The 26,831-nt window shown below is 47.5% G+C and overlaps 1 protein-coding gene across 1 annotated transcript in view; it reads right to left on the reverse strand.

Annotated features, from left to right (window-relative positions):
* The window catches only part of LOC147106569 (astacin-like metalloendopeptidase), a 512,506-nt gene that overhangs the window by 236,647 nt on the left and 249,028 nt on the right, over positions 1-26,831 (reverse strand). The window contains exon 6 of the mRNA XM_086007520.1: positions 13,752-13,872. Coding sequence (XP_085863646.1) covers positions 13,752-13,872 — 121 coding nt within the window. The remainder of the gene's footprint in view (positions 1-13,751; positions 13,873-26,831) is intronic.

Consider the following 26,831-nt stretch of genomic DNA (forward strand, 5'->3'; position numbering starts at 1 on the left):
CCCTATTTAGCCTGCGCCTCACAAACAATCTGACGACTCCCAGTGATGCAGAGACACAGAGTGCCCAGTGTCTGGTCTGCACTCAAGGCCTCCATAATCAGCACCTGTGAAGAGACGCTCGGTCACTCGACCAGGAAACACCAAGACTGGCTCGACGAGAATGACCAGGAGATCCAGGAGCTAATAAGCCGCAAGCGCAAGGCATTTCTGATCTGGAAACAGCAACAGAACTCGAGAGCAAGAAAGCAGCTGTACAGAAGCCTGAAGGCCGAGGTCCAACAAAAAACTCGCGACCTAAAGAACAGATGGTGGGTGGAGAAAGCGCAGGAGATCCAGCAGCTAGCCGACAACCACGACGTGCGTGGATTCTTTAGTGCAGTCAAGACCATCTACGGCCCAAGCACCCAAGGCCCTTCCCCACTGCGAGCCAAGAACGGAGAGGTACTCATCAAGGACAGGGAAGCAGTCAGTGCCCGCTGGAAGGAGCACTTCGAAGATCTCCTTAACCACGACTCTGTCTTCGACTCGAGTGTCCTCAACTCCATCCCACAGCATGCTACCCGCCACCATCTCAGCACAACCCCAGCCCGGCATGAGGTTGAGAAGGCCATCCGACAACTGAAGAACAACAAGGTCTCAGGAGCAGATGGAATCCCCGCCAAGGCACTAAAGCATGGCGGAGAAGCACTACTGGCGCGAATTCATGAATTCATTTCTCTTATCTGGAAGGAGGAGAGCTTGCCAGGGGATCTCAGAGATGCCGTTATTGTGACCATCTTCAAGAAAGGTGACAAGTCCGATTGCGGTAATTACAGAGGAGTTTCCCTGCTATCTGCCGCAGGGAAAGTCATCGCAAGAATCCTCCTTAATCGCTTTCTCCCAGTGGCTGAAGAGCTCCTCCCAGAGTCGCAATGTTGATTCCCCCCACTGAGGGGCACAATGGACATGATCTTCACCGCAAGTCAATTACAAGAGAAATGCAGGGAACAGCACCAACCGCTGTACATGGCCTTCTTTGATCTCACAAAGGCCTTCGACACTGTCAACCATGAGGGATTATGGAGTGTCTTCCTCAAATTCGGCTGCCCTCAAAAGTTTGTCACTATCCTCCGCCTGCTTCACGATGACATGCAAGCCATGATCCTGACCAACGGTTCCACCACAGTCCCAATTCACGTACGAACCAGGGTTCAGCAAGGCTGTGTCATCGCACCAACGCTCTTCTCGATCTTCCTTGCTGCAATGCTCCATCTCCCCCTCAGTAAGCTCCCCACTGGAGTGGAGCTAATTTACAGAACAAACGGGAAACTGTTCAACCTCCGTCGCCTCCAGTCCAGATCCAAGGTCGTTCCATCCTCTGTCGTTGAATTACAGTATGCAGACGATGCTTGCGTCTGTGCTCACTTGGAGGTCGAACTCCAAACCATCGTCAACACCTTCACCGAAGCGTACGAGAGCACGGGCCTTACACTAAACATCCGTAAGACAAAGGTCCTCTACCAATCTGCCCCCGCCACACAGTGCTGCCCCCCGATTATCAAAATCCACGACAAGGCCTTGGACAACGTGGACCACTTTCCATACCTCGGGAGCCTACTGTCAACAAGGGCAGACTTTGACGATGAAGTCCAACTCCGCCTTTAGTGTGCCATTGCAGCCTTTGGTCGCCTGAGGAAGAGAGTGTTTGAAGACCAGAACCTCAAACACGGCATTAAGCTCATGGTCTACAGGTCAGCAGTGATACCCACCCTGCTGTTTGCCTCAGAGACATGGACCATGTACAGCAGGCACCTCAAAGCACTGGAGAGGTACCACCAATGCTGCCTCCGCAAGATCCTGCAAATCCATTGGCAGGATAGGCGCACCAATGTCAGTGTTCTTGCTCAGGCCAACATCCCCAGCATCGAAGCTTTGACCATGCTCAATCAGCTCCGATGGACGGGTCACATTGTCCGCATGCCCGATACGAGACTCCCAAAACAAGCGCTCTACTTGGAGCTCCGGCACGGCAAGAGAGCCCCAGGTGGGCAGAGGAAATGCTTCAAGGACACCCTCAAAGCCTCCTTGAAAAAGTGTAACATCCCCACCAACACCTGAGAATCCCTGGCCCAAGACCACACAAAGTGGAGGAGAAGCATCCGGGAAGGCGCCGAACACCTCAGGTCTCTTCACCGGGAGCAAGCGGAAGCCAAGCGCAGGCAGCGCAAGGAGCGCACATCAACCCAAGCACCCCACCCACCTGCCCCTTCACCACCGTCTGCCCCACCTGTGACAGAGACTGTAGGACCCGCATTGGACTAATCAGTCACCTGCGAACTCATTTTTTATGTGGAAGCAAGTCATCCTCAGTTCCGAGGGACTGCCTAAGAGAGAGAAGACGAAAGAGAAGAAGAGAGACAACACTGGCATCTATCTGACAATGAGGAAAGCTGCCCAGGTATCTCCTGTCCACAAAAAGCAGGACAAATCCAATCTGGACAATTACCACTCAGCTCCCGATCTCATTACAGCCTTGGTCCAAACATGGGTAAAAGAGCTGAATTCCAGAGGTCAGGTGAGAGTCAATGCCCTTGACATCAAGGCAGCATTTGACCGAGTGTGGCATCAAGGAGCCCTAGTAAAACTGAAGTCAATGGGAATTGGGGGGAAAACTCTCCACTGACTGAAGTCATACCCAGCACAAAGGAAGATGGTTGTGGTGATTGGAGGTCAATCATCACAGCCCTAGGACATTGCTGCAGGAGTTCCTCAGGGCAGTGTCCTAGGCCCAACCATCTTCAGCTGCTTCATCAATGACCTTCCCTCCAACATAAGGTCAGAAATGGTAACGTTCGCTGATAATTGCATAGTGTTCAGTGCCATTCACAACTCCTCAGATAATGAAGCAGTCCATGCCCGCATGCAACAAGACCTGGACGACGTTCAGGCTTGGGCTGATAAGTGGCAGGTAACATTCGCGCGACAGAAGTGCCAGGCAATGGCCATCTGCAACAAGCAAGCGTCTAACCACCGCCCCTTGACATCCAACAGCATTACCATCACCCAATCCCCCATCATTAATATCCTGGGGGTCACCATTGACCAGAAACTTAACTGAACCAGCCACATAAATACCGTGGCAACAAGAGCAGGTCAGAGGCTAGATATTCTGTGGCAAGTGTCTCACCTCCTGACTCCCCAAAGCCTTTCCACCATCTACAATGCACAAGTAAGGAGAGTGATGGAATACTCTCCACTTGCCTGGATGAGTGCAGCTCCAACAACACTCAAGAAGCTCGACACCATCCAGGACAAAGCAGCCCACTTGATTGGCACACTATCCAACACGTTAAACATTCACTAGCGTATACCGGCATACCGTGGCTGCAGTATGTGCTATCTACAGGATGCCCTGGAGCAACTCACCAAGGCTTCTTCGGCAGCACCTCCCAAACCCGCGACCTCTTCCACCTAGAAGGACAAGGGCAGCCGGCGCGTGGGAACACCATCACCTCCAAGTTCCCCTCCAAGTCGCACACTGTTGTGACTTGGAAGTATATCGCCGTATTGCTTTTGTACTCTATGGGCTAGATTTTACTTACCGAGATGAGTTGAGGGCGGGACTTCTGCCTTCCGGGTTCTAGTCCCGCCCCCAGCGACGTCCGACGCACAGACGCTATTTTCCCCTGATTGGCCTTGTTAAGCCCGCCTTGCAGGCTTCCTGGCCAATTAAGGGAAAGCCAGTGTCAGATGACGTCAGTTGATGACGCTTCATCCACCAGTTTTCTTAAAGGGCCATGAACAATCTATTTTTGACAGATGATTTGACAGTGTTTGACAACATTGAGGTGCAGTCAAACACTGATAATCACTGTGCAAAGGTGAGCCCTTGCTCCCAGGCTCTCCAATGACTCTCTCCTTAGGATAAAACAGATGGCAGCTGCAGGTGAGGGTACAGAAGTGATCTGTCACTTCTCCCAATGAGGTGAGGCCACACAAACACTTCAAAGCTACAGAAAAATCAAAACACATTAAAAATTACTTTCCTAACATTTCCTTACCTCTGATACTCACCAGTGTTCCATTGGATCCTTCACACCACTTCTGCAGCTGTCATCTATACACAAACATTACAACAGATCAACAGCACACCTCACTTACCCTGGCGGGGTTCGCCAACGTCGCGAAGCCCGCAGCAGAAGTCGCAAAATGGGAAAAGCCTCTTAACTGCCTGTTAACTACCTGTTAACAGGCAGTTAAGTGGCTATAATCCTCTTCCCGCCGCTAGGAGTCGGGTTCCTGTGCAAATTAGGGACCTGACTCCCGGAAAGATTGGTTGGAGGCGGGTTGGGAGCGGGTTCGGGACCCGCTCCCATTCTTTTTGAGTTTGCCAGCAGTCTCCCCTCCAAACCCGCCTCCTCAGGGCTGGTGAAATGCCACCCTATGACTCTATTTATGAAGCCCAGGATCCCGTATGCTTTTTTAACCTCTTTCTCAACCTGCACTGCTGCCTTCAATGATTTGTGCACATATACCCCCCAGGTCTCTCTGTTCATACACTGCCTTTAGATTTGTACCCTTTAGTTTATATTGCCTCCCCTCGTTGTTCCTACCATAATGTATTACTTTGCACTTTTCTGCATCTGCCACCTGTCTGCCCATTCCACCAGCCTGTCTATGTCTTCTTGAAGTCTATCACTATCCTCCTCACTGTTCACTATATTTCCAAGTTTTGTGTCATATGCAAATTTTGAAATTGTATCACATACACCCAAGTCTAAATCATTAATATATATATCAAGAAAAACAGTGGTCCTAGTACCGACCCCTGGGGAACACCACTGTATACCTTCCTCCAATCCGAAAAACAACCATTCACCATTACTCTCTGTTTCCTGTCACTTAGCCAATTTCATATCAATGCTGCCACTGTCCCTTTTATTCCATGGGGTTTGCTGGCAAGTCTATTATGTGGCACTTTATCAAACACCTTTTGGAAGTCCATGTATACCACATCAACTGCATTGCCCTCATCAATCCTCTCTGACATAGGATGTCATTTGTGACTTTGATAAGAATAATTTCAGTACTGTGGCAGGGGCAGGAACCTGATTGAGAGATTAAAACATGGAGTTCTGGGAACGACGGGCATGGATTTGGGAGGCAAAAAAACATTCAAGAACTTTGGAGAGGAAAGGGAGGTTGAAGATGGGGTGGTAGTTTGCAAGGATGGAGATGTCAAGTGTTGGCTTTTTGAGGAGAGGGGTGATGATGGCAGATTTAAAGGAGAGGGGGACAGTACCTGAGGAGGGAGAACTGTTAACAATATCAGCTAACATGGGAGCCAGGAAGGGAAGTTGGGTGGTCAGCAGTTTAGTTGGATTAGGGTAGAGGTAGCAAGAAGTGGGTCTCATGGACAAGATGAGCTCGAAGAGGGCATGAGGGGAGATCGGAAAGAAACTAGAGAAAGATGCAAGTTTAGGGCTAGGGCAGGGGGGAATCTGAGAGGAAGTTTGGCCCAGTGGACTAGGGGAAGGGAGGGATGAGGCAGAAGCAGCAAATGGATTTCAATGTAGGCAAATGTGAGGTCAAACACTTTGAACATAAGAAGAATAGAACAGGTTACTTTCTGAATGGTGAAAAGCAAAAAACAGTGGAGGTCCAAAGGTACTTGGGGGTCCAGGTACATAGATCATTAAAATGTCATGAACAGGTACAGAAAATAATCAAAAAGGCTAATGAAATGTTGGCCTTTATATCTAGAGGACTAGAGTACAAGAGGGTAGAAGCTATGCTGCAGTTATACAAAGCCCTGGTTAGACCACACCTAGAGTACTGTGAGCAGTTCTGGGCACCACACCTTAGGAAGGATATATTGGCCTTGGAAGCAGTGCAGTGTAGGTTTACCAGAATGATACCCGGACTCCAAGGGTTAAATTACGAGGAGAGAGAAGAGCTGTATTCCCTGGAATTTAGAAGGTTAAGGGGTGATCTGATTGAAGTTTTCAAGATATTACAGGGAACAGATAGAGTAGATAGAGAGAAACTATTTCCGCTGGTTGGGGAGGCTAGGATTAGGGGACAAATTACAGCCAGACCTTTCAGGAGTGAAATTAGGAAACACTTCTACACCAAATGTATTAAGGGATATGGGGCAAATGCAGGTATATAGAGATCAGCCATGATCTCAATGAATAGCGGAACAGGCTCAAGGGGCTAAATGGCATACTCCTGTACCTATTACCTTCCCTCCAACATAAGGTCAGAAATGGGGATGTTTAGTGCCATGCACAACTCCTCAGATAATGATGCAGTCCATGTTGCATTCAATAAGGCCTGGACGACGTTCAGGCTTGGGCTGATAAGTGGCAGGTGACATTCGCGCAACACAAGTGCCAGGCAATGACTATCTCTAACAAGTGAGAGTCTAAATACCACCCCTTGACATTCAATGGCATTACCATCGCCGAATCCCCCACCATCAACATCCTGGGGGTCACCATTGACCAAAAATTAACTGGACCAGCCACATAAATACTGTGGCAACAAGAGCAGGTCAGAGGCTAGGTATTCTGCGGTGAGTGTCTCACCTCCTGACTCCACAAAGCCTTTCCACCATCTACAAAGCACAAGTATGGAGTGTGATGGAATACTCTCCACTTGCCTGGATGAGTGCGGCTCCAACAACACTCAAGAAGCTCGACACCACCCAGGACAAAGCAGCCTGCTTGACTGGCACCCCATCCACCACCTTAAACATTCACTCCCTCCACCACCGGTGTACCGTGGCTGCAGTGTGTACCATCTACAGGATGCACTGCAGCAACTCGCCAAGATTTCTCCGGCAGCTCCTCCCAAACCCGCAACCTCTTCCACCTAGAAGGACAAGGGCAGCCGGCGCATGGGAACACCACCACCTCCAAGTTTCTCTCGAAGTCACACACCATCCTGACTTAGAAGTATATCGTCGTTCCTTCATCGTCGCTCAGTCAAAATCCTGGAACGCCCTACCTAACAGCACTGTGGGAGTACCTTCACCACACGGACTGCAGCAGTTCAAGAAGGCGGCTCACCACCACCTTCTCAAGGTCAATTAGGGATGGGCAATAAATGCTGGACTTGCCAGCAACGCCTACATCCCATAAACGAGTTTAAAAAAATGTTCCTATGATTGGATTGTCTCACTCTTAGGGGGAAATTTTAATGGGGGTGCATAGTGGGCAGGACTGCTACTTGTCGGGTTTCAGTCCCGCCCCCAATGACGTCTGGTCAACCCACGCTATTTTCCCTTGATTGACCTTGTTAAGCCCGCCCTGCGGGCTTAGCAGGCCAAGTAAGGGAAAGCAGGTGACAGAGAACGTCAGCGTATGACGTTTCATCTGTCAGATATTTTTGACAGATGAATTGTCATCATTTGACAGCTTTGAGAAGCTGTGAAACACTGACAATCTCTGTTCTTTGGTGAGTCCCTTTACTCAAGACTCACCAAACCTCTTTCCTGAGCAGAAATCAGATGGCCGTTGCATCGGAGAATGCAGCTTTCATTCTGTCATGTCTGCCGTGGTGATGAGGCACCTCCAGATCACCAACGGTTGAAGCCTGCAGGAAGAAACAACGCTAAGGAAACTTCTTCTAACACTTTTCACTCACCTCCCATACTTACCTCTCCACACGTGCACCCATCACTCACCTCCACAGCGTAGTTTTCGAACCCTCTGACCCCCGCAGACCCACTGCTCGCCTCGTTGACCCTGGCGGGGTTTCCCGACTTTGGGAAGCCCGCACTTGTGTTGGAAAAATGGGGATAAGCCTCTTAACTGCCTGTTAACTACCTGTTAACAGGCAGTTAAGTGGCTGTAATCCCCTTCCCGCCTCGAGGAGGCGGGTACCAGCGCGAGTTGAGGACCTGCCTCCTGGGAAGATGGCACGGAGGTGGGTTGGGGGCAGGTTCGGTACCAGCTCCCAGTTTCTGCCATTTTCTCGGCAGTCCTGCCTCCAAACCCCTGTTATAAATCTCATCATTCATCAAGAAACTACTCATGAAATAACACTGGACGGCCAGCTGGTGGCGCCGTCCAAGGAGTATAAATACTCGGGCGTGGGCCCAGCTTTCCAGGGACATTTTGTAAGACAAGGAAGTAGTGAAGTACAACTAGACCTCCATGTTCTGAAACAAGTTGATTAAAGCCTTGCTTTATGTTCAAACCAAGTGCGTAGTGAGTTTTATTACGTCAATTTAATCAACTTGATATCGACCCCACGCTCTGAGTGATTTCGGGAACAGCCAGCTACGACTTCAACTACAGAAGGGAACTCCGGTGTAGAAATCAATCCATCATGGACAAACTACTGAGACCCGCCCGTCTTGACCTGGACCCAAATTCACCTACAACTGCTAAGGTATGGAAACACTGGTATCGTACCTTCAGCAACTTCCTCAGGGTGTGTGGTGAGAATGTTCCTGATAAATTAGAGATACTTGCCAATTATGTATCTCCTCATGTGTTTGACTATATCGAAGACTGTGTAGACTATGACTCCGCTATCCTAATATTACAGCGACTGTATGTTAAGGCCCCAAACGAAATTTTTGCTCGGCATCTATTGGCCACAACTCGACAACAACCCGGGGAATCACTTGATGAATTCCTTCAAAAGCTTCGCAGGCTCAGCAAGGATTGTAACCTTAAAGCTGTCACAGCTGAGCAGTACCAGAAGGAGCTAATTCGCGATTCCTTTATTAATGGAATTACGTATCCCTTCATATGCCAGCGTCTGTTGGAGAATAAAACCCTTGAGTTACAGGCTGCCTATGACCAGGTGTGTTCCCTGGACTTAGCAAAGAGGAATGCAGATACCTATCTTTCACCTCGTGCACGGGCTGATGCTATCACTTTTAATGACTCCTTCGATAGGTCTCAGGCGGAAGCCCTCACCGATGATGACTCTAACTTAGCGGATGACAACCCTACCCTAGAAGCCTTCACTGATGACGACCCCGCCCTAGCGGCATCTTGGCAATCTGGAAGGAAGTGTTTCTTCTGTGGAGGTGCATTCCATTGTAGGAAATTCTGTCCTGCTCATAACCCAACCTGCAATCATTGCAGCAAGAAAGGTCACTTTTCTAAGGTATGCCAGTCAAGAGCCGCTGTTAGTAAGAAAGGCCACTTTTCTAAGGTATACCGGTCAAGAGCCCCTGTTAGTTTTGCAGCTACTATCTATAAAACTGCTCCTCCCCCAAGAGCCACTACTAAGGTTACAACTACAATCTATAAAACTGCTCCTCCCCCAGGAACCACTACTAAGGTTACAGCTGTCAAGGGTAAAACTGCCCCTCCTCCCTTCACAGCTGTTTTTCCCTAAAGTCTGTCCCATGCAGCCACGAAGGTTTCGGTAAATGGACACATTTTGAGTGCACTAATCTACTCATGCAGCTCTGACAGCTTCATTAGTGAGCGGGCTTTCAGTAAGTTAAAACTGCTTATTTACCCCTCGGACAGGGAAATTGCAATGGCTTTGACGACACTGACCACCAATTCTTCCAGCTTTTGTCTTGTCGACCTTATTCTCAATGGCCACACTTATTTCTCTACCCGGCTCGGGGTGCTCAAGAACCTATGCAGTGATGTGCTCCTGGGACAGGATTTCCACAAACAACACAAAAGACTCACTTTCGAGTTTGGAGGGTCAAAGCCAGAGCTTACTATTTCCAAAGTACCGTTTTGTGCGCTTTCACCGGTTTCGCTCGACGAGCCCTCCTTGTTTGTCAATCTTTCCTCCCGATGTAAGCCCATAGTCACTAAATCACAACGTTTCAGCCAAGATGATCGATCCTTTATCGAGGCAGAAATCTCTCGCCTTCTAGCTGACGGTATCATTGAGCCATGTTCATCTTCCTGGTGGACTCAAGTCGTCGTTGTTAAAAATCCTCTGAAGCAACACAAGAAACGTCTTTGCATCGATTACTTGCAAACTATTAACCAGTATACCGACCTGGATGCCTACCCACTACCACGCATCGATGACATGGTCAATAACCTTGCCAACTACAAGGTAGTTTCAACTTTTGATTGAAAGAGCGCATATCATCAAGTACCATTAAAGGACTCTGACAAAAAGTATACAGCCTTTGAGGCCAATGGTCGGCTTTACCAGTTTTGTCGCTTTCCATTTGGGGTCACCAATGGGGTGGCCATCTTTCAACGGGCAATGGATAGCCTAGTCAAACAGGAGAACTTAACGGACACTTTTCCATATCTGGATAATATCACCAATGCTGGTCATGACCAGAAGGAGCATAATGCCAACCTACAGAAATTTTTTGACACTCTCCGTTGTCACAACTTAACCTTCAATGAGTCCAAATCTGTGAAATCAGTACCATCAGTCAACATCCTTGGCTACTGGGTGGGCAACGGTGTCATCAAACCGGATCCGGAGCGACTTCGTCCGCTTCAGGAGCTCCCTCCCCCTACGAATCTCGGCTCTCTTCGTCGGGCACTCGGCATGTTCGCCTATTATGCGAAATGGATACCCCACTTCTCCGACAAGATCCAGCCCCTGCTTCACGCAAAGTCATTTCCATTGGAGGCAACGGCTATTTCAGCTTTCAACCTCCTTAAGCGACAACTGGAAAAAGCCACGCTTTGTTCCATTGATGAAAATCTTCCTTTCGTGGTCGAGTGCGATGTATCGGATGTGGCGATCTCTGCTATCTTGAATCAAGGTGGTCGACCCGTTGCATTTCTGTCCAGAACTTTGCAGGGTAGCGAGCTCCATTATCCTCCTGTCGAGAAGGAGGCTGCGGCCATCATCGAAGCGGTACGTAAATGGAGTCATTTTCTCGCTCGTCGCCATTTCACACTTATAACCGATCAGCGCTCCGTGGCCTTTATGCTGGATAACCGGAAACGCACTAAGATCAAGAATAACAAAATACAACTCTGGAGGATGGGATTAGCCGCCTTTGGATATACCATACATTATCGACCCGGCAAAGAGAATGTGGCCCCGGATACCCTCACACAGCATTCTGCTCTTCTATTTCAACTTCGACTCTTGTGGATCTTCACACTGACTTATGCCATCCTGGCGTTACCCGTATGTTGCACTTTGTGCGATCTAAAAATCTCCCATTTTCTATGGAAGATGTGAAAAGAACGTGCTCCTCCTGTAGAATTTGTGCAGACTTAAAACCGCAATTCTTCCATCCATCGGATGGCTCGCTCATACACACTATGCAGCCTATGCAGCGACTCAGCATTGACTTTAAAGGGCCATTGCCTTCCGCAACGCAAAACACCTACTTACTGACTATGGTGGATGAATATTCATGCTTTCCCTTTGCTTTCCCCTGTCCCAATATGCTTACTTCCACAGTGATCAAATGCCTTGATCAAGTTTTTTCCCTTTGCGGTACGGCCAATTTAATCCACGCTGATCGGGGTCCCTCCTTCATGTCAAGTGAACTCAAAAGTTATCTCTCCCAACAGGGAATCGCCACAAGTAAAACGACACCGTACCATCCCATTGGTAACGGACAGGTTGAGAGATACAATGCTATCATTTGGAACGCTGTTCATCTTGCGCTGAGGCCACGCAACCTACCAGACCAGCAGTGGGAAACTATGCTCCCTGACGTTTTGCATTCCATCAGCTCTCTCCTTTCTACGTCTACCATTGTCACACCTCACGAGCGATTCTTCAGCTTCCAGCATCGCTCCACCCATGGGACATCTCTACCGTCATGGTAGGCAGCTCCCGGCCCCATGCTGCTCCGAAGATTCGTCCGATCATCTAAGAACGATCCTCTCGTCGACGAGGTAGAACTCACGGACGTCAACCCCATGTACACGCACGTGCAGCACCCTGATGGCCGGGAGTCGACCGTTTCGCTCCGGGACCTGGCTCCCTGTCCGGCCGGTTCCACGGACCCAACCAATAGAGAGACCCACGGGGATGATGCCAACACTCTGCGCTCCCCCGAAGATGACGCCCTACCGGGGGCATCGAGAGATCTGCCCGCTGCCCCACCGGATCCAACAGGATGAAGCCAGTTCTGCGCCTGTGGGGACCCGCACCCGGAGTCACGATCTCCCCAGCCTCCCTCGGGTCGATCAGAGCAACACGGGCCCTATCGATCCGCCGGTACGGATCAAGCGGCCCAGGGACCAAGACACGGTCCGGGGAAACATAGAAACATAGAAACATAGAAGATAGGAGCAGGAGTAGGCCATTCGGCCCTTCGAGCCTGCTCCGCCATTCAACGAGATCATGGCTGATCATCCAAACCCTAGCACCCGGTCCCTACACCGACAGCCATCCCACCCAAGCCCTATCCCCGTAACCCCGTAACCCCACGTATTTAATCCCCCCTAACACTAAGGGTCAATTTTTATCATGGCCAATCAACCTAACCCGCACATCTTTGGACTGTGGGAGGAAACCGGAGCACCCGGAGGAAACCCACACAAACACGGGGAGAATGTGCAAACTCCACACAGACAGTCACCCGAGGCCAGATTCGAACCCGGGTCCCTGGCGCTGTGAGGCAACAGTGCTAACCACTATGCCACCAAACGTACCTTCTAGCCATAAACAAAAATCTAAAAGACTGCGGCTATTCATGGTCCGCCTAATCCGTTAAGAGGAAGCCGTCAGACTTCCAAATCTTTTAGGCAGGAAGAATGTTATAAATCTCATCATTCATCAAGAAAATACTCATGAAGTAACGCTGGATGGTCAGCTGGTGGCGCCGTCCAAGGAGTATAAATACTCGGGCGTGGGCCCAGCTTTCAAGGGACATTTTGTAAGACAAGGAACTAGTGAAGTACAACTAGACCTCCATGTTCTGAAACAAGTTGATTAAAGCCTTGCTTTATGCTCAAACCAAGTGCGTAGTGAGTTTTATTACATCATCCCCCTTTCCAGGGCTGGCAGAATCGCCCCCTTAGTGACAGAGAAGTCCAACAAAGAAGTAAAAAAGCCAATGCTCTTTAATTTCATCTCATAGCCCAGATTCCTAAAGCTAGGTATCAGCTTGGTTGCCTTTTTCTGCACTGCCTACAATGCCTGGATATTCATGCCGTAGAATGGCAACCAGAATTATAAACAGTAATCTAAGTGTAGCAGTTTTGGCTGACTCATTGGGGTAGAATCTCCTGATTTTTATTTCGATTGACTTCAGTTGAACCAGTCATTTGACCATGGCTCAAAGGACAAATTGAAGGAGATGTAAAACAGGCTGCCGTTTCACAATCACCTGTTTTACACTACCGCACAATGTTAATATTACCCCCTTTATCACCTTCTAGGATTTGTGCTCTATCCCTCTGGCTATACATCCCAAAACTTGGTTAGGTTTCGTTATTTCTGCCACGCAATGTGTTGTTGGTCCCTCAGATCATTCCATGGTGCTATGTCTTGCAGCCTAATGTCATTTAATTAAAATTCCCACTATTTATTTCCCTTCCTTAGTCTCGTTACTTTTCATTTATCCACATTAAAATGCATTTATCACTCATGTACCCACCCTTCCAAATTATCCAGATCACTTGGTATTTGATTTGCCTGTTGAAAGGAGGCACTAATGCACTGGGCATCAGCAAGTAAATTGCATCTGTGCAGTTTTATTTCACCCTGACTTAACCTAGCTCTGCTTTATGGCTAGACTGTAGAGAGAGCAGGAACACATATACCATCCTATCAGGTATATATAATAGTTCACTGACTTTGTTAACAAGCTAACTACATACCTGCATTTTACTACTCACCCTGATTCTGATTGAACAGAAATATAGGCGGGTTCATTTTGTCGCCTATAGTAAAACTTTACGCATGTTACAGAACTAATCTCGGCCAGAGATCTTTTTATTAGCTGTCCCTGCTGTTTACCTACAATTAAAGAAGAAAACAAAACAAAGCAACTTAATTTCACAACACTTCCAGAACCTTGACTAAACAGACATACAGACATCTCATAATCTCAAGATAATTTACAAAAATGAAACTAAAGGAACTAGAAAAATCTGTGTGGACAAATGCAGAACTTTTGCATCAAACTTTTATGTAGTTAGTGAGTGCTGCACTGTCAGAGGTGCTGTCTTTCAAATGAAATGTTAAACCGAATCCCCATCTGCCTTTTCATTAGCACCAAAATATCCCATGGCATATTCAAAGAAGAGTTTGGGAATTTTCCAATTATCTTGGCAAACATTTATTCCTCAACCAACATGACTAAAATAGATTTATCCTATTGCTGTTTGTGGTCCTTGGTGTGCGCACATATGCTGCAATACTACAATAGTGACTACTCTTCAAAAGTTCTTCATTGGCTGTGAAGTGCTTTGGAACATGCTGAGATCATGAAAAGCGCTATATAAATGAGTTTTTTCTTTTGTTTACAACGCAAAGTAGAACCTGCATTGCAGTTGTTAAAGATTTTTAAATATCAGCAAGTCAGTAATGGGCTAAAGTTTCCACTCAGATGTGATGGTAGCAATTCCTACAAATAAGTTTCTGAAATGGTCACTGGAAATACAAATGACACGGACTGGAATCTAGTTGCTATTATTCAAATCGACCACCTCAGTATTTATGTACTATAGTGTAAGGTAATGAATATAATGAATGTGACTGCATATATTGCTGGTACAACATAGAATAGAAGAGCACAAATTAGTTACCTTGTCAAACATTGAGGGCTAAAAATTTGATTGCCACCAAAATTGGGCACGGGGATCGCAATTCACGATCAAACCATGCCTGTTCATTCCGACGCAGGTAGTACGCAAACTATGAGCTGCCTGGTAATTTACATGATTGCAGTGTGCAGCCCAGCACTGATCGCTCTGCTGAGTGGCTGCACGTTCAGCGGGGGGCCTAAGTTTGTGTGAGGCTAGCGCCAATTAAAGCTAGCCTGCAGTTCTTAAAGCCAGACTGCACCTCTTAAAGGGGAGGTGGAGTTTGACAAGAGCAGAGGCAGCAAGTCATTGCAGAAGGGAGTTTCACTTGGGAAACACAGGAATGGCATAACATGCCAAAGGGAGGGCTCCAAGGCTTTCCGATGCAGCATTGGTGGCCTTACTGCAGGAAATGGACAGGAGAGAGGTCCTGTATACATAGAGGGCCAGGAGACCCTCCAGACAGACACTGCGAAGGCAGTGGGAGCAGATATCAGTGGAGGTAAATGCCAGCAGTGTTACCCCGAGGACATGAATGTAATGCTAAAAGAAGTTCAATGACCTCACACGAGTGGTCAAGGTCATCTTCAAATGCCATATCCCAGGAACTGCACCACTAGTATCACACACTGCTGAATGCACTGCACCCCATCACTCACCTACCAACAATCTCTATCAATCGCGACTCAGACCTAACAATTACATGCTCCACCTCAAACACTTACTACTGCTGCAAACCTCACAGCCACATCTCACAGCTTGCACACACTGCCAGCTATTTAACCATGACAGCCACATCAACCAAACACATTGCACCACACTCACTGACACACTTCCCCCTCTTTTGCAGGAGAAGGTGGCACATAACCGCAGGCAGCAGCAGCTAACCGGAGGGGGACAGGCATGCCTGCATATCCTAACCCAGATGGAGAAGATGGTGCTTGGCATTATTAGAGTGGCCATGACTGAGCCAGTGGCCAGCGGTGGGGCTGAAATCATTGAAGATGACGGTATGCTCATACATAATCCTCCTTCTCACATCTCACTTACCCCTCATCCCACAATGTCTTCTGATTTACAAGCTGTACATCATGTAAGCATGTACCTCTTGCTTTCCCCCTCTCCCCTCATCACAACTCTACCCTTGTGCCATTCTCCTTTCAGACACCCAAGAACTTCAACCTGGGCAGGCAGCGGTGGAAGAGGAAGAAGACACCGATGAAGAAGAAACACCATCACTCAATCTAACACTCACAGCCACAAGCTCAGATACTGCAATGTGCATAATTTAGAGGGTAGCATAGAGGCAGGAACTGCATGTGGTGGGTCACTGGGCACGAGGGAGCTGCAGCCAGGTGTCGAACATCCTGGAGAGCTATACTGGGATAGCAAATGTGATATGTTGCACATGAGGCAACTAGCATGCACAAATGCATGGTGAAGATGCACTGAAGAACGGGTCTCAGACATGCTCAGTCATTTGACAACATCACGACATGTGGCTCAGGAGAGAAGGCACTGAGATATACTTCATAACGAACCGACCTGAAAAATATAGAGTTAAACACACTGGTACCTATCAGAGCGATTGAAATTAAAGTAAAGAGGGGCATAGAATTTGGATTTCTAAAATTCAGGGTGGAGATCACAAGGAAATTGGAATAACTGATGATAATTAGTGAGAATATCCACACAATGCATAATGTAAAAGGAGAGCTGGAGAATCTTTTAAGTCTATAATTACTTGATCATGTGGTAAACTGTAGTGTTCTGTACAATGTATTATGATGTAATGCTGATGTTGAAAAGGGGACGTACCTTTGGAAATCATGAATGACAGATGAAAGTTTAAAACACTGTTCAGCACCTATGGACTAGGAGTATACAGTATAAACAATCTACCTCATTATATGAGCATGCATTCGAAGAAGAAATACAAAATGGTGATATGTTGGATAAAGCTGTATATTGGCCATCTTGGGGAGTTAAGGGTTAAGTACTCACCCAAGTACCATAAAAAGTTTATCACTGAGATATCTTCACTTCTTTCCTCCCTCAGCCTCTGCACCGAGCAACTTCTCATCCTCGGTGATTTCAACCTCCATCTCAATTCATCATGCTCTCTCCCCTCTGAGTTCACTACCTTCCTATCCTCCCTTAATCTCTCCCTCCATGTGAACTTCCCAACCCATATTCACGGCCACCCCTTGGCCTTGCCATCTGTCATGGCCTCGCTACTCCCACCGAGTCAATCACAGATAAGGCCATCACTGACCACTTCGTTGTATTGATCTCCACTCACATCCCCCTTCCCCCACCCAACCCTATTTCCTTTGGTAAAAACTCTCTCCCAACTCTCTTACAACAGCACTTATGAAATCCCAACTGTCCAGCCTTTGGCCCTGCATTCACCACGACATTTCTGCAGCTACCAATCTGCTCAACCATACCCTCACCACCACCTTTGATGCCCTAGTCGCTATTAAAACCATTACTCTCTTTCACCCTGGCCATTCCCCCCGGTACGGCCCTCATCTTCGTCCCTCAAGTCCAAGAGGTGCAGGCTTGAACTGGTTTAGCCATTCACCGCCAGATCTGGCTGGACCACATAAAGCATTATCGGGTCTTGCTCTTGTCTGCCAAAACTGCTCACTATTCCAGGATCATTCTGGAATGCAAAGATAACCCCTGGTTTCTATTCTCTACTGCTTACTGTCATCTTAAACCCCACCCCCTTGTCTCCTCCACACTCACCTCCAACAACAAGTGTGAGGTGTTCATGGACTTCTTTGTCTCTAAGATTGAGACCATCCAATCAGCTGCCTCTACCACTTTCCTTCCTTCCCTTAGCCCATCGAGCCAAACTTCCTCGAAGGTTACCCCCTGCCCTAGCCCTGAACTCGCATTTTTCTCCAGTTTCTCTCCGATCTCCTCCCCTCTTGACCTCTCCGCACTCATCTTGTCCATGAGACCCACTTCCTGCTCCTTCAACCCTATTCCAACTAAACTGCTGACCACCCCAACTGTGTTTTCTGGCTCCCATGTTAGTTGACATTGTTAACGGTTCGCTCTCTTCAGGTACTGTCCCCCTCTCCTTCAAACCTGCTGTCATCACCCCTCTCCTCAAAAAAACAACCCTTGGCCCCTCCGTCCTTGCAAACTACCACCCCATCTCTAGACTCTCTTTCCTCTCCAAAGTCCTGAGCCTGTTGTTGCCTCCCAAATCCATGCCCATTTTTCCCGGAACTCCATATTTAAATCCCTCCAATCCGGTTTCTGCCCTGCCACAGTACCGAAATGTTAAAGTCACAAATGACATCCTTTGTGATTTGACAAAGGTAAACTATCCCTCCTCATCCTTCTCGACCTATCTGCAGCCTTTGACATGGTTGACCACTCCATCCTCCTCCAATGCCTCTCCACCCTCCTCCAGCTGGGACTGCACTTGCCTGGTTCCACTCTTGTCTATCTAATCATACCCAGGAAATCACCTGCAATGGCTTCTCTTTCCACACACGCATCATTACCTCTGGTGTCCCCCAAGTATCTATCCTTGGCCCCCTCTTATTTCTCATTTACATTCTGCACCTTGGTGACATCATCGGAAAACACGTTGTCAGTTTCCGCGTGTACCATGACGACACCCAGCTCTACCTCACCATCACTTCTCTCGACCCCTCCACGGTCTCTAAATTGTCAGTTTGCTTGTCCAACATCCAGTACTGGATGAGCAAAAATTTTCTCCAATTCAATATTGGTACGACTGAAGCCATTGTCTTTGATCCACACCACAAACTTCGTTCCCTAGCCACCAACTCCATCCCTCTCCCTAGCATCTGTCTGAGGCAAAACCTTGGTGGCATATTTGACCCTGAAATGAGCTTCCAACCACATATGCACAGCATAACTAAGACCACCTATTTCTACCTCCATAACATTGCCTGTCTCTGCCCCAGCTCAGCTCATCTGCTGCTGAAACCCTCATCCATGCCTTTGTTACCTCTAGACTTGACTATTCCAATACACTCCTGGCTGGCCCTCCACATTCTACCCTACGTTAACTTGAGGTCATCCAAAACTCGGCTGCCCATGTCCTAACATGCACCAAGTCCCGTTCACCCATCACCCCTGTGCTTGCTGAACTCCATTGGTTCCTGGTTAAGCAACGCATCAATTTCCAAATTTTCATCCATATTATCAAATCCCTCCATGGCCTCGCCCCTCCCTATCTCTGTAATCATCTTCAGCCCCACAACCACCCCCTCCCCCAAGATATTTGCGCTCCTCAAATTCTGCCCTCTTGAACATCCCTGATTATAATCACTCAATCATTGGTGGCTGTGCCTTCAGCCGCCTAGCCCTAAGCTTTAGAACTGCCTCTCCAACTCTCTTTCCTCCTTTAAGATGCTCCTTAAAACCTACCTTTTTGACCAAGTTTTTGGTCATCTGCCCTAATTTCTTCTTATGTGGCTCGGATGCCAAATATTTGTCTTATAACACTCCTGTGAAGCACCTTGGGATATTTTACTATTTTAAAGGTGCTATATAAATACACGCTGTTGTTGTTAATAGTCAAACTTCTTTGTATCTTAAAGCAACAGGATTTCCAAGATGTAAACACAGGATGACATTGAAGTGTCACCAGGGGAAAGCATGGCTTGTCTTCTGATATGTAAAATGCTTGTGTAAAGAAATAAGTGTAGATAAAAAAATGTAACTTTCGTTTTATGGTAATAAAACGGGGTAGGAAGTCCATCTGCTAAAGATAACAGTAGGTAGAGTAAGACTATTTAAAGGAAGTGGTTCTGAGGTAAACAACTGCAAACTGTTTACACAGATAGTCTGTTTCAAAAGTATTTGGGAAATAGATACATCATACAGGCTTATCTTTGACATTTTCCTTTGATGTAGTCAAAATACGGTCTGTGAAGGAGCACGGCTTTCAATAACATAGAAACATAGAAGATAGGAGCAGGAGTAGGCCATTCGGCCCTTCGAGCCTGCTCCGCCATTCAATGAGATCATGGCTGATCATCCAAATTCAGTACCCTGTCCCTGCCTTCTCCCCATATCCCTTGATCCCTTTAGCCTCAAGAAATATATCCAACTCTTTCTTGAATATATTTAATGAACTGGCCTCCACCACCCTCTGTGGCAGAGAATTCCACAGGTTCACCACTCTCTGGGTGAAGAAATTCCTCCTCATTTCAGTCCTAAATGGCTTACCCCTTATCCTTAGACTATGACCCCTGGTTCTGGACTCCCCGGCCATCAGAAACATCCTTTCTGCATCTAGTCTGTCCAGACCTGACAGAATTTTATAGGTTTCGATCAGATCACCTCTCAATCTTCTAAACTCCAGTGAGTATAAGCCCAATTGACACAATCTCTCCTCGTACGTCATTCCTGCCATCCCAGGTATCAGCCTGGTGAATCTTCGCTGCACTCCCTCCATGGCAAGAACGTCCTTCCTCAGGTAAGGTGACCAAAACTGCACACAATACTCAAGGTGCGGTCTCACCAAGGCCCTGTACAACTGCAGCAAGACATCGTTGTTCTTGTACTCGAACCCTCTTGCTACGAAGGCCAACATACCATTTGCCTTCTTAACCGCCTGCTGCACCTGCATGCTTACCTTCAGCGACTGGTGCACAAGAACACCTAGGTCTCTTTGCACTTCCCCTTCTCCCAATCTATTGCCATTCAAATAATAATCTGCCTTCCTGTTTTTGCCACCAAAGTGGATAACCTCACATTTATCCACATTATAGTGCATTTGCCATGTTTCTGCCCAATCACCCAACCTGTCCAAATTGTACTGGAGTTTCATGACATCCTCCTCACAGCATACCCTCCCACCCAGCTTTGTGTCGTCTGCAAATTTGGAGATATTACATCCAATTCCCTCGTCCAGATCATTAATATATATTGTGAACAGCTGGGGTCCTAGGACCGATCCTTGCGGTGCCCCACTAGTCACTGCCTGCCACTCGGAAAACGACCTGTTTATTCCAACTCTTTGCTTTCTGTCCGCCAACCAGTTCTCTATCCAAGTCAATACCTTGCCCCCAATCCCATGTGCCTTAATTTTGCATGCTAACCTCTTATGCGGGACGTTAGCGAAAGCCTTCTGAAAGTCCAAATACACCACATCCACTGGTTCTCCCTTATCTATTTTACCAGTTACATCCTCAAAAAATTCCAGTAGATTAGTCAAGCATGATTTACCTTTTCTAAATCCATGTTGACTTTGTCCGATCCTGTCACTGCTTTCCAAGTGCTCTGCTATTACATCTTTTATAATGGACTCTAGCATTTTCCCCACTACCGATGTCAGGCTTACCGGTCTATAATTCCCCGCCTTTTCTCTGCCCCCTTTTTTGAATAGTGGGGTAACATTAGCTACCCTCCAATCCATGGGTACTGTTCCAGAGTCTATTCAGTTCGGGAAGATGACCAGCAATGCATCTGCTATTTCTAGGGCCACTTCCTTAAGTACCCTGGGATGTAGATTATCAGGCCCTGGGGATTTATCGGCCTTCAGTCCCATCAATTTTCCTAACACCATTTCCCTACAAATACTGATATCTTTCAGTTCCATCCTTTCATCAGACCCTATGTTCCGCGGTATTTCTGGGAGGTTATTTATGTCCTCCTTTGTGAAGACAGAACCAAAATATGTATTTAGTTGGTCTGCCATTTCTTTGCTCCCCATTATAAATTCCCCCGATTCTGACTGCAAGGGACCTACGCTTGACTTCACCAATCTTTTCCTCTTTACATATCTATAAAAGCTTTTACAGTCAGTTTTTATGTTCCCTGCAAGCTTACTCTTATATTCTATTTTCCCCTTCTTAATTAATCCCTTTGACCTCCTTTGTTGAATCCTAAACTGCTCCCAATCCTCAGGATTATTGCTTTTTCTGGCCAATTTGTATGTCCTCTCCTTGGATCTTATGCTATCCCTAATTTCCCTTGTTATCCACGGTTGAGTCACCTTTTTTGTTTTATTTTTATGCCACACTGGGATGAACAACTTCTGTAGTTCATCCATTCGGTCTTTGAATGTTTGCCATTGCCTATCCACCGTCAACCCTTTGAGTGCCATTCCCCAATCAATCCTACGCAACTCGCTCCTCAGACCATCGTAGTTTCCTTTATTTAAATTGAGGACCCTAGTTTCTGAGTCAACTACTTCATTCTCCATCTTAATGAAGAATTCGATCATATTATGATCGCTCCGACCCAAGGGGCCTCGTACAACAAGATTGCTAAATAATCCTTTCTCGTTACATAATACCCAGTCTAACATGGCCTGATCTCTGGTTGGTTCCTCGACATATTGGTCCAGGAAACCATCCCGTAAACACTCCAGGAATTCCTCCTCCACAGTATTGTTACTAATTTGGTTAGCCCAATCTATATGTAGATTAAAGTCACCCATGATGACTTCTGTGCCCTTATTGCACGCTTCTTTAATTTCCCTTTTAATGCCATCCCCAACCTCCGCCTTACTGTTTGGAGGTCTATATACCACTCCCACTAATGTTTTTTTCCCCTTAGTATTTCTCAATTCTACCCATACAGATTCCAGCTCATCAGAGCTAATATCCTTCATTACAATTGTGTTAATCCCTTCTTTAACCAGTAATGCTACCCCTCCTCCCTTTCCTTTTTGCCTATCTTTCCTGAATATCGAATACCCCTGGATGTTGAGTTCCCAGTTTTGGCCGTCCTTGAGCCACGTTTCCGTAATCCCAACCAAATCATATTCGTTTACCTCTATTTGCGCAGCCAATTCATCCACCTTATTACAAATGCTCCTCGCATTAAGACACAAAGCCTTCAGGCTTGTTTTTTTAATGCTCTTAGACCTATTAGAATTATTATTTACTGTGGCCACGTTTGATTTAAACCATTGATTTCTCTGACTGCCACTTTTGTTTTTCTCCTTCCTATCTTTTGCTTTTATCGTTGTTTTCCTTTCCTCTGTCTCCCTGCTCAGGTTCCCAACCCCCTTCCATTTTAGTTTAAACCCTCCCCCACAGCACTAGCAAACACTCCCCCTAGGACATCGGTTCCAGCCCTGCCCAGGTGCAGACCGTCCGGTTTGAACTGGTCCCACCTCCCCCAGAACCGGTTCCAATGTCCCAGGAACTTAAATCCCTCCCCCTGGCACCATTGCTCTAGCCACGTATTCACCTGAAGTATCCTTCTATTTCTACTCTGACTAGCACGTGGCACTGGTAGCAATCCTGAGATTACTACCTTTGAGGTCCTGTTTTTTAATTTACCTCCTAACTCCCTATATTCTGCTTTTAGGACCTCATCCCGCTTTTTACCTATATCGTTGGTGCCTATATGCACCACGACAGCTGGCTGTTCACCCTCCCCTTCCAAGATGTTCTGCAGCCGCTCGGAGACATCCTTGACCCTTGCACCAGGGAGGCAACACACCATCCTGGAGTCTCGTTTGCGGCCGCAGAAACGCCTATCTACTCCCCTTACAATTGAATCCCCTATTACTATAGCTCTACCACACTTTTTCCTTCCATTCTGTGCAGCAGAGCCACCCCTGGTGCCAGGAAGTTGGCTGCTGCTGCCTTCCTCTGATAAGCCATCCCCCCCAACAGTACTCAAAGTGGTATATCTGTTGGAGAGGGGGATGGCCACAGGGGACCCCTGCACTACCTGCCTGCGCCTAGTACTCTGCCTGTTGGTCACCTGTTCCCTTTCTTCCTGTCCAACCTCTACCTGCGGTGTGTCCAACTCCGTAAACGTGCTGTTCACGATGTCCTGAGCATCATGAATGCTCCAGTATGCATCCAATCGCAGCCCCAGCGCCGCAATGCGGTCTGTCAGTAGCTGCAGCTGGGTGCACTTCCTGCACATGTAGTTGTCAGGGACACAGAGTGTCCCTGAGTTCCCACATCTCGCAGGAGGAGCAGATCACGGGGCCCGGCTTTCCTGCCATGACTTACCCTTTAATTAATTGAGTTTAAATTAAATCAATCAATCCCACTAATTACACTACAGTTAAATAGTTTACCAACAGTCCCCGCTACACCAGAGAGACCTTAGAAACTATAAAACAGAGTTAAAGTTTAAAAAAGAGAGAAATACTCACCAACCAATCACTTACCTGCTTCCTGCTGACGTCACACTTGGATTACTTTTTACCTCTCTCCCGGAACCTGGATTGGTATGCCTCTGGTGCTCCCTCGCAGGTCCGCTGCCTCTCCGGTCTCGAGGCTCTGGGCCTCGCTGCCTCGGGCTGCTCTTTAATACCTCCGCCGCCCCTGGTGATCCCTCGCAGGTCCGCTGCCTCTCCGGTCTTGGGGCTCCGGGCCTCGCTGCCTCGGGCTGCTCTTTAAGTACCTCCGCCGCCTCTGGTGCTCCCTCGCAGGTCCGCTGCCTCGCTGGTCTCGGGGCTCTGGGCCTCGCTACCTCGGGCTGCTCTTTAAGTACCTCCGCCACCTCTGGTGCTCCCTCGCAGGTCCGCTGCCTCTCCAGTCTTGGGCTCTGGGCCTCGCTGCCTCGGGCTACTCTTTAAGTACCTCCGCCGCCTCTGGTGCTCCCTCGCAGGTCCGCTGCCTCTCTGGTCTCGGGGCTCTGGGCCTCGCTACCTCGGGCTGCTCTTTAAGTACCTCCGTCGCCTCTGGTGCTCCCTCGCAGGTCCGCTGCCTCTCCGGTCTCGGTTTGTCAGAGTGTACTTGAAAGATACAGAAACCGAATATCCACTCTCTGTATACAGGTAAAGGCCAATCACCTTTCTGTGTATCAATAAAGTCTGTTCCATATACTCCACTATGAAGTCTCGTGCTTACTCGAAACGTGTTGTTGTGAACCAGAGGAGAAAGGAAGTTGATTGCTTAACACCAGGGCAGGGGGAATGGGTGGCACAGGTACCAGCTCCCCGAAGGGCGAGGTCGCAAACAAGTTCTGCTGCACAGGACTCAGATGTGGACTTTGAATGTGCGGCCTACAGAAAAGACTGATGCCCATGCCAATAAATGCTTGATTTATTGGTAGGCCTGCCAGAAAGGCTGAATGCAATGTCAAGGAGCATGGAGGAGTCCAGCACCAACATTGCACACAACTTTGCGCACAGCTTGGAGCCCATCCTTTCCAGCATTGAAAACCCATCTGGTTCACTAATGTCCTTTAAGGGAAGGAAATCTGCCGTCCTTACCTGGTCTGGCCGATATGAGACTCCAGACCCACAGCAATGTGGTTGACTCTTAATTCCCCTCTGAACTGGCTTAGCAAGCCACTCAGTTGTAAGAAACCACTACGAAACAAAATAATAAGAATGAAACAGGACAGACCACGCGGCATCGACATCGGCCCCAGTTACGGACACAGCAATGGCACACCCAGCCCAGTCAACCCTGCAAAGTCCTCCTCACCAACATCTGGGGACTTGTGCCAAAATTGGGAGAGCTGCCCCACAGACTAGTGAAGCAATAGCTTGACATAGTCATACTCACAGAATCATACCTTTCAGCCAATGTCCCAGACACCTCCATCACCATCCCTGGGTATTTGCTGCCCCACCAGCAGGACAGACCCACCAGGGGTGGCTGCATAGTGGTATACAGTCGGGAAGGAGTGGCCCTGGGAGTCCTCAACATTGACTCCGGACCCCATGAAGTCTTATGGCTTCAGGTTAAGCATGGGCAAGGAAACCTCCTGCTGATTACCACCTACCGCACTCCCTCAGCTATCTCCCATCGACAATAAAAAAGGATAAACATAACCTGGCCAATGACTACTCCATCAGTCTCCTCCCAATCATAAGAAGGGTGATGGAAGGAGTCGACAACAGTGCAGCATCAAGGTCAACTGAGATTAATTGGGGGTCAAAGAGAAAACCATCCAGTGACTAAACTCATACCAGACACACAGAAATATGATTGTAGTTGTGGGAAACAAATCATTCTAGCACCAGGACATCACAGCAGATGTTTTTCAGGGCAGCATCCTTGGCCTAATCATCTTCAGCTGCTTCATCAATGTCCTTTCCTCCATTATAAGGTCAGGACTGGGGCTATTCATTGAGAATTCCATAGTGTTCAACTCCATTCACAATTCCTTTGCCTGTCTATAACAGAACCTGGACAGCATCAAGTAGCAGACGATACTTGCGATATGTGAGTGGCAGACAATGAACATCTACAATCCTCAACAGTAACACCATTGCTGAGTACTCCATCATCAACATCACCATCACCATTGACCAGATGCTTAACTGGACCAGTCATATCAACGTTATGGCTATAACAGTGTGACAGAGATCAGGTACTCTGCGATGAGCGGCTCACCTCCTGACACCTTAAAGCCTCACCACCATCAAGGCACAAGTCAGGAGGGTGATGGAACAACAACTACTTGCCTGGATGGGTGCCACCATAACAACATTCAAGAATCTTGACACCATCCAGAACCAAGCGATTCACTTTACATCGTACTTCCACCACTTGCATACTGTGGCTGCAGTATGTACTATCTACAGGATGCAATGTAGCCACTAAGTAAGCTTACTTTGATAACGTCTCCCAACCCTGTGACATCTAACATCAAGATGGACAAGTAAAGCAAGATAACAGGAATACTATCATCTCTGAGTGACCTACAATCCTGACTTGGACATATATTGTCATTCCTTTATCAACACTGGAATTCCCTACCAGATACAATTGTGGGAGCACCATAACCACAAGAATTGCAATGGTTCAATGGAGAGGCCCACCACCAGCTTCTCAGGGCAACTAAAGATGTGCAATAATTTGAGCCTTGAAGCATCACCCACATCCTGAGAACAAATTTAAACAAGATTGAATTTGCAGTTAGTATAGATCTTATTCAGTCAAGGTGTCTCTTACGAACTACATCTTCAGATAGACGGCTGCCAGCAACAAATTTTCCTGGATGACCACTTCCTGAAATGAAGCCATGGCTTCCTCTGACCCTTCTGCCCTTCTTCACTTCCTCTTCCTTTTCATAACAGAGGTACAGAGGAATTACTAATGAAACACCATTGTGTCGAGTGCTTCATGGCTGAAGGTCCAAAAATCCTCCACAGCATCAGCAGCAATGTAAAAGCTATTAGCAAGCTGCAGATAGAATCCAATCCATAAAAAATATTCTTCAACAGCAAAGTTTGACCAA

This window comes from Somniosus microcephalus, chromosome 15 (genome assembly GCF_052327205.1).
Source record: "Somniosus microcephalus isolate GS21.2 chromosome 15, FLI_Smic_1.0, whole genome shotgun sequence".
NCBI classification, from domain to species: domain Eukaryota; kingdom Metazoa; phylum Chordata; class Chondrichthyes; order Squaliformes; family Somniosidae; genus Somniosus; species Somniosus microcephalus.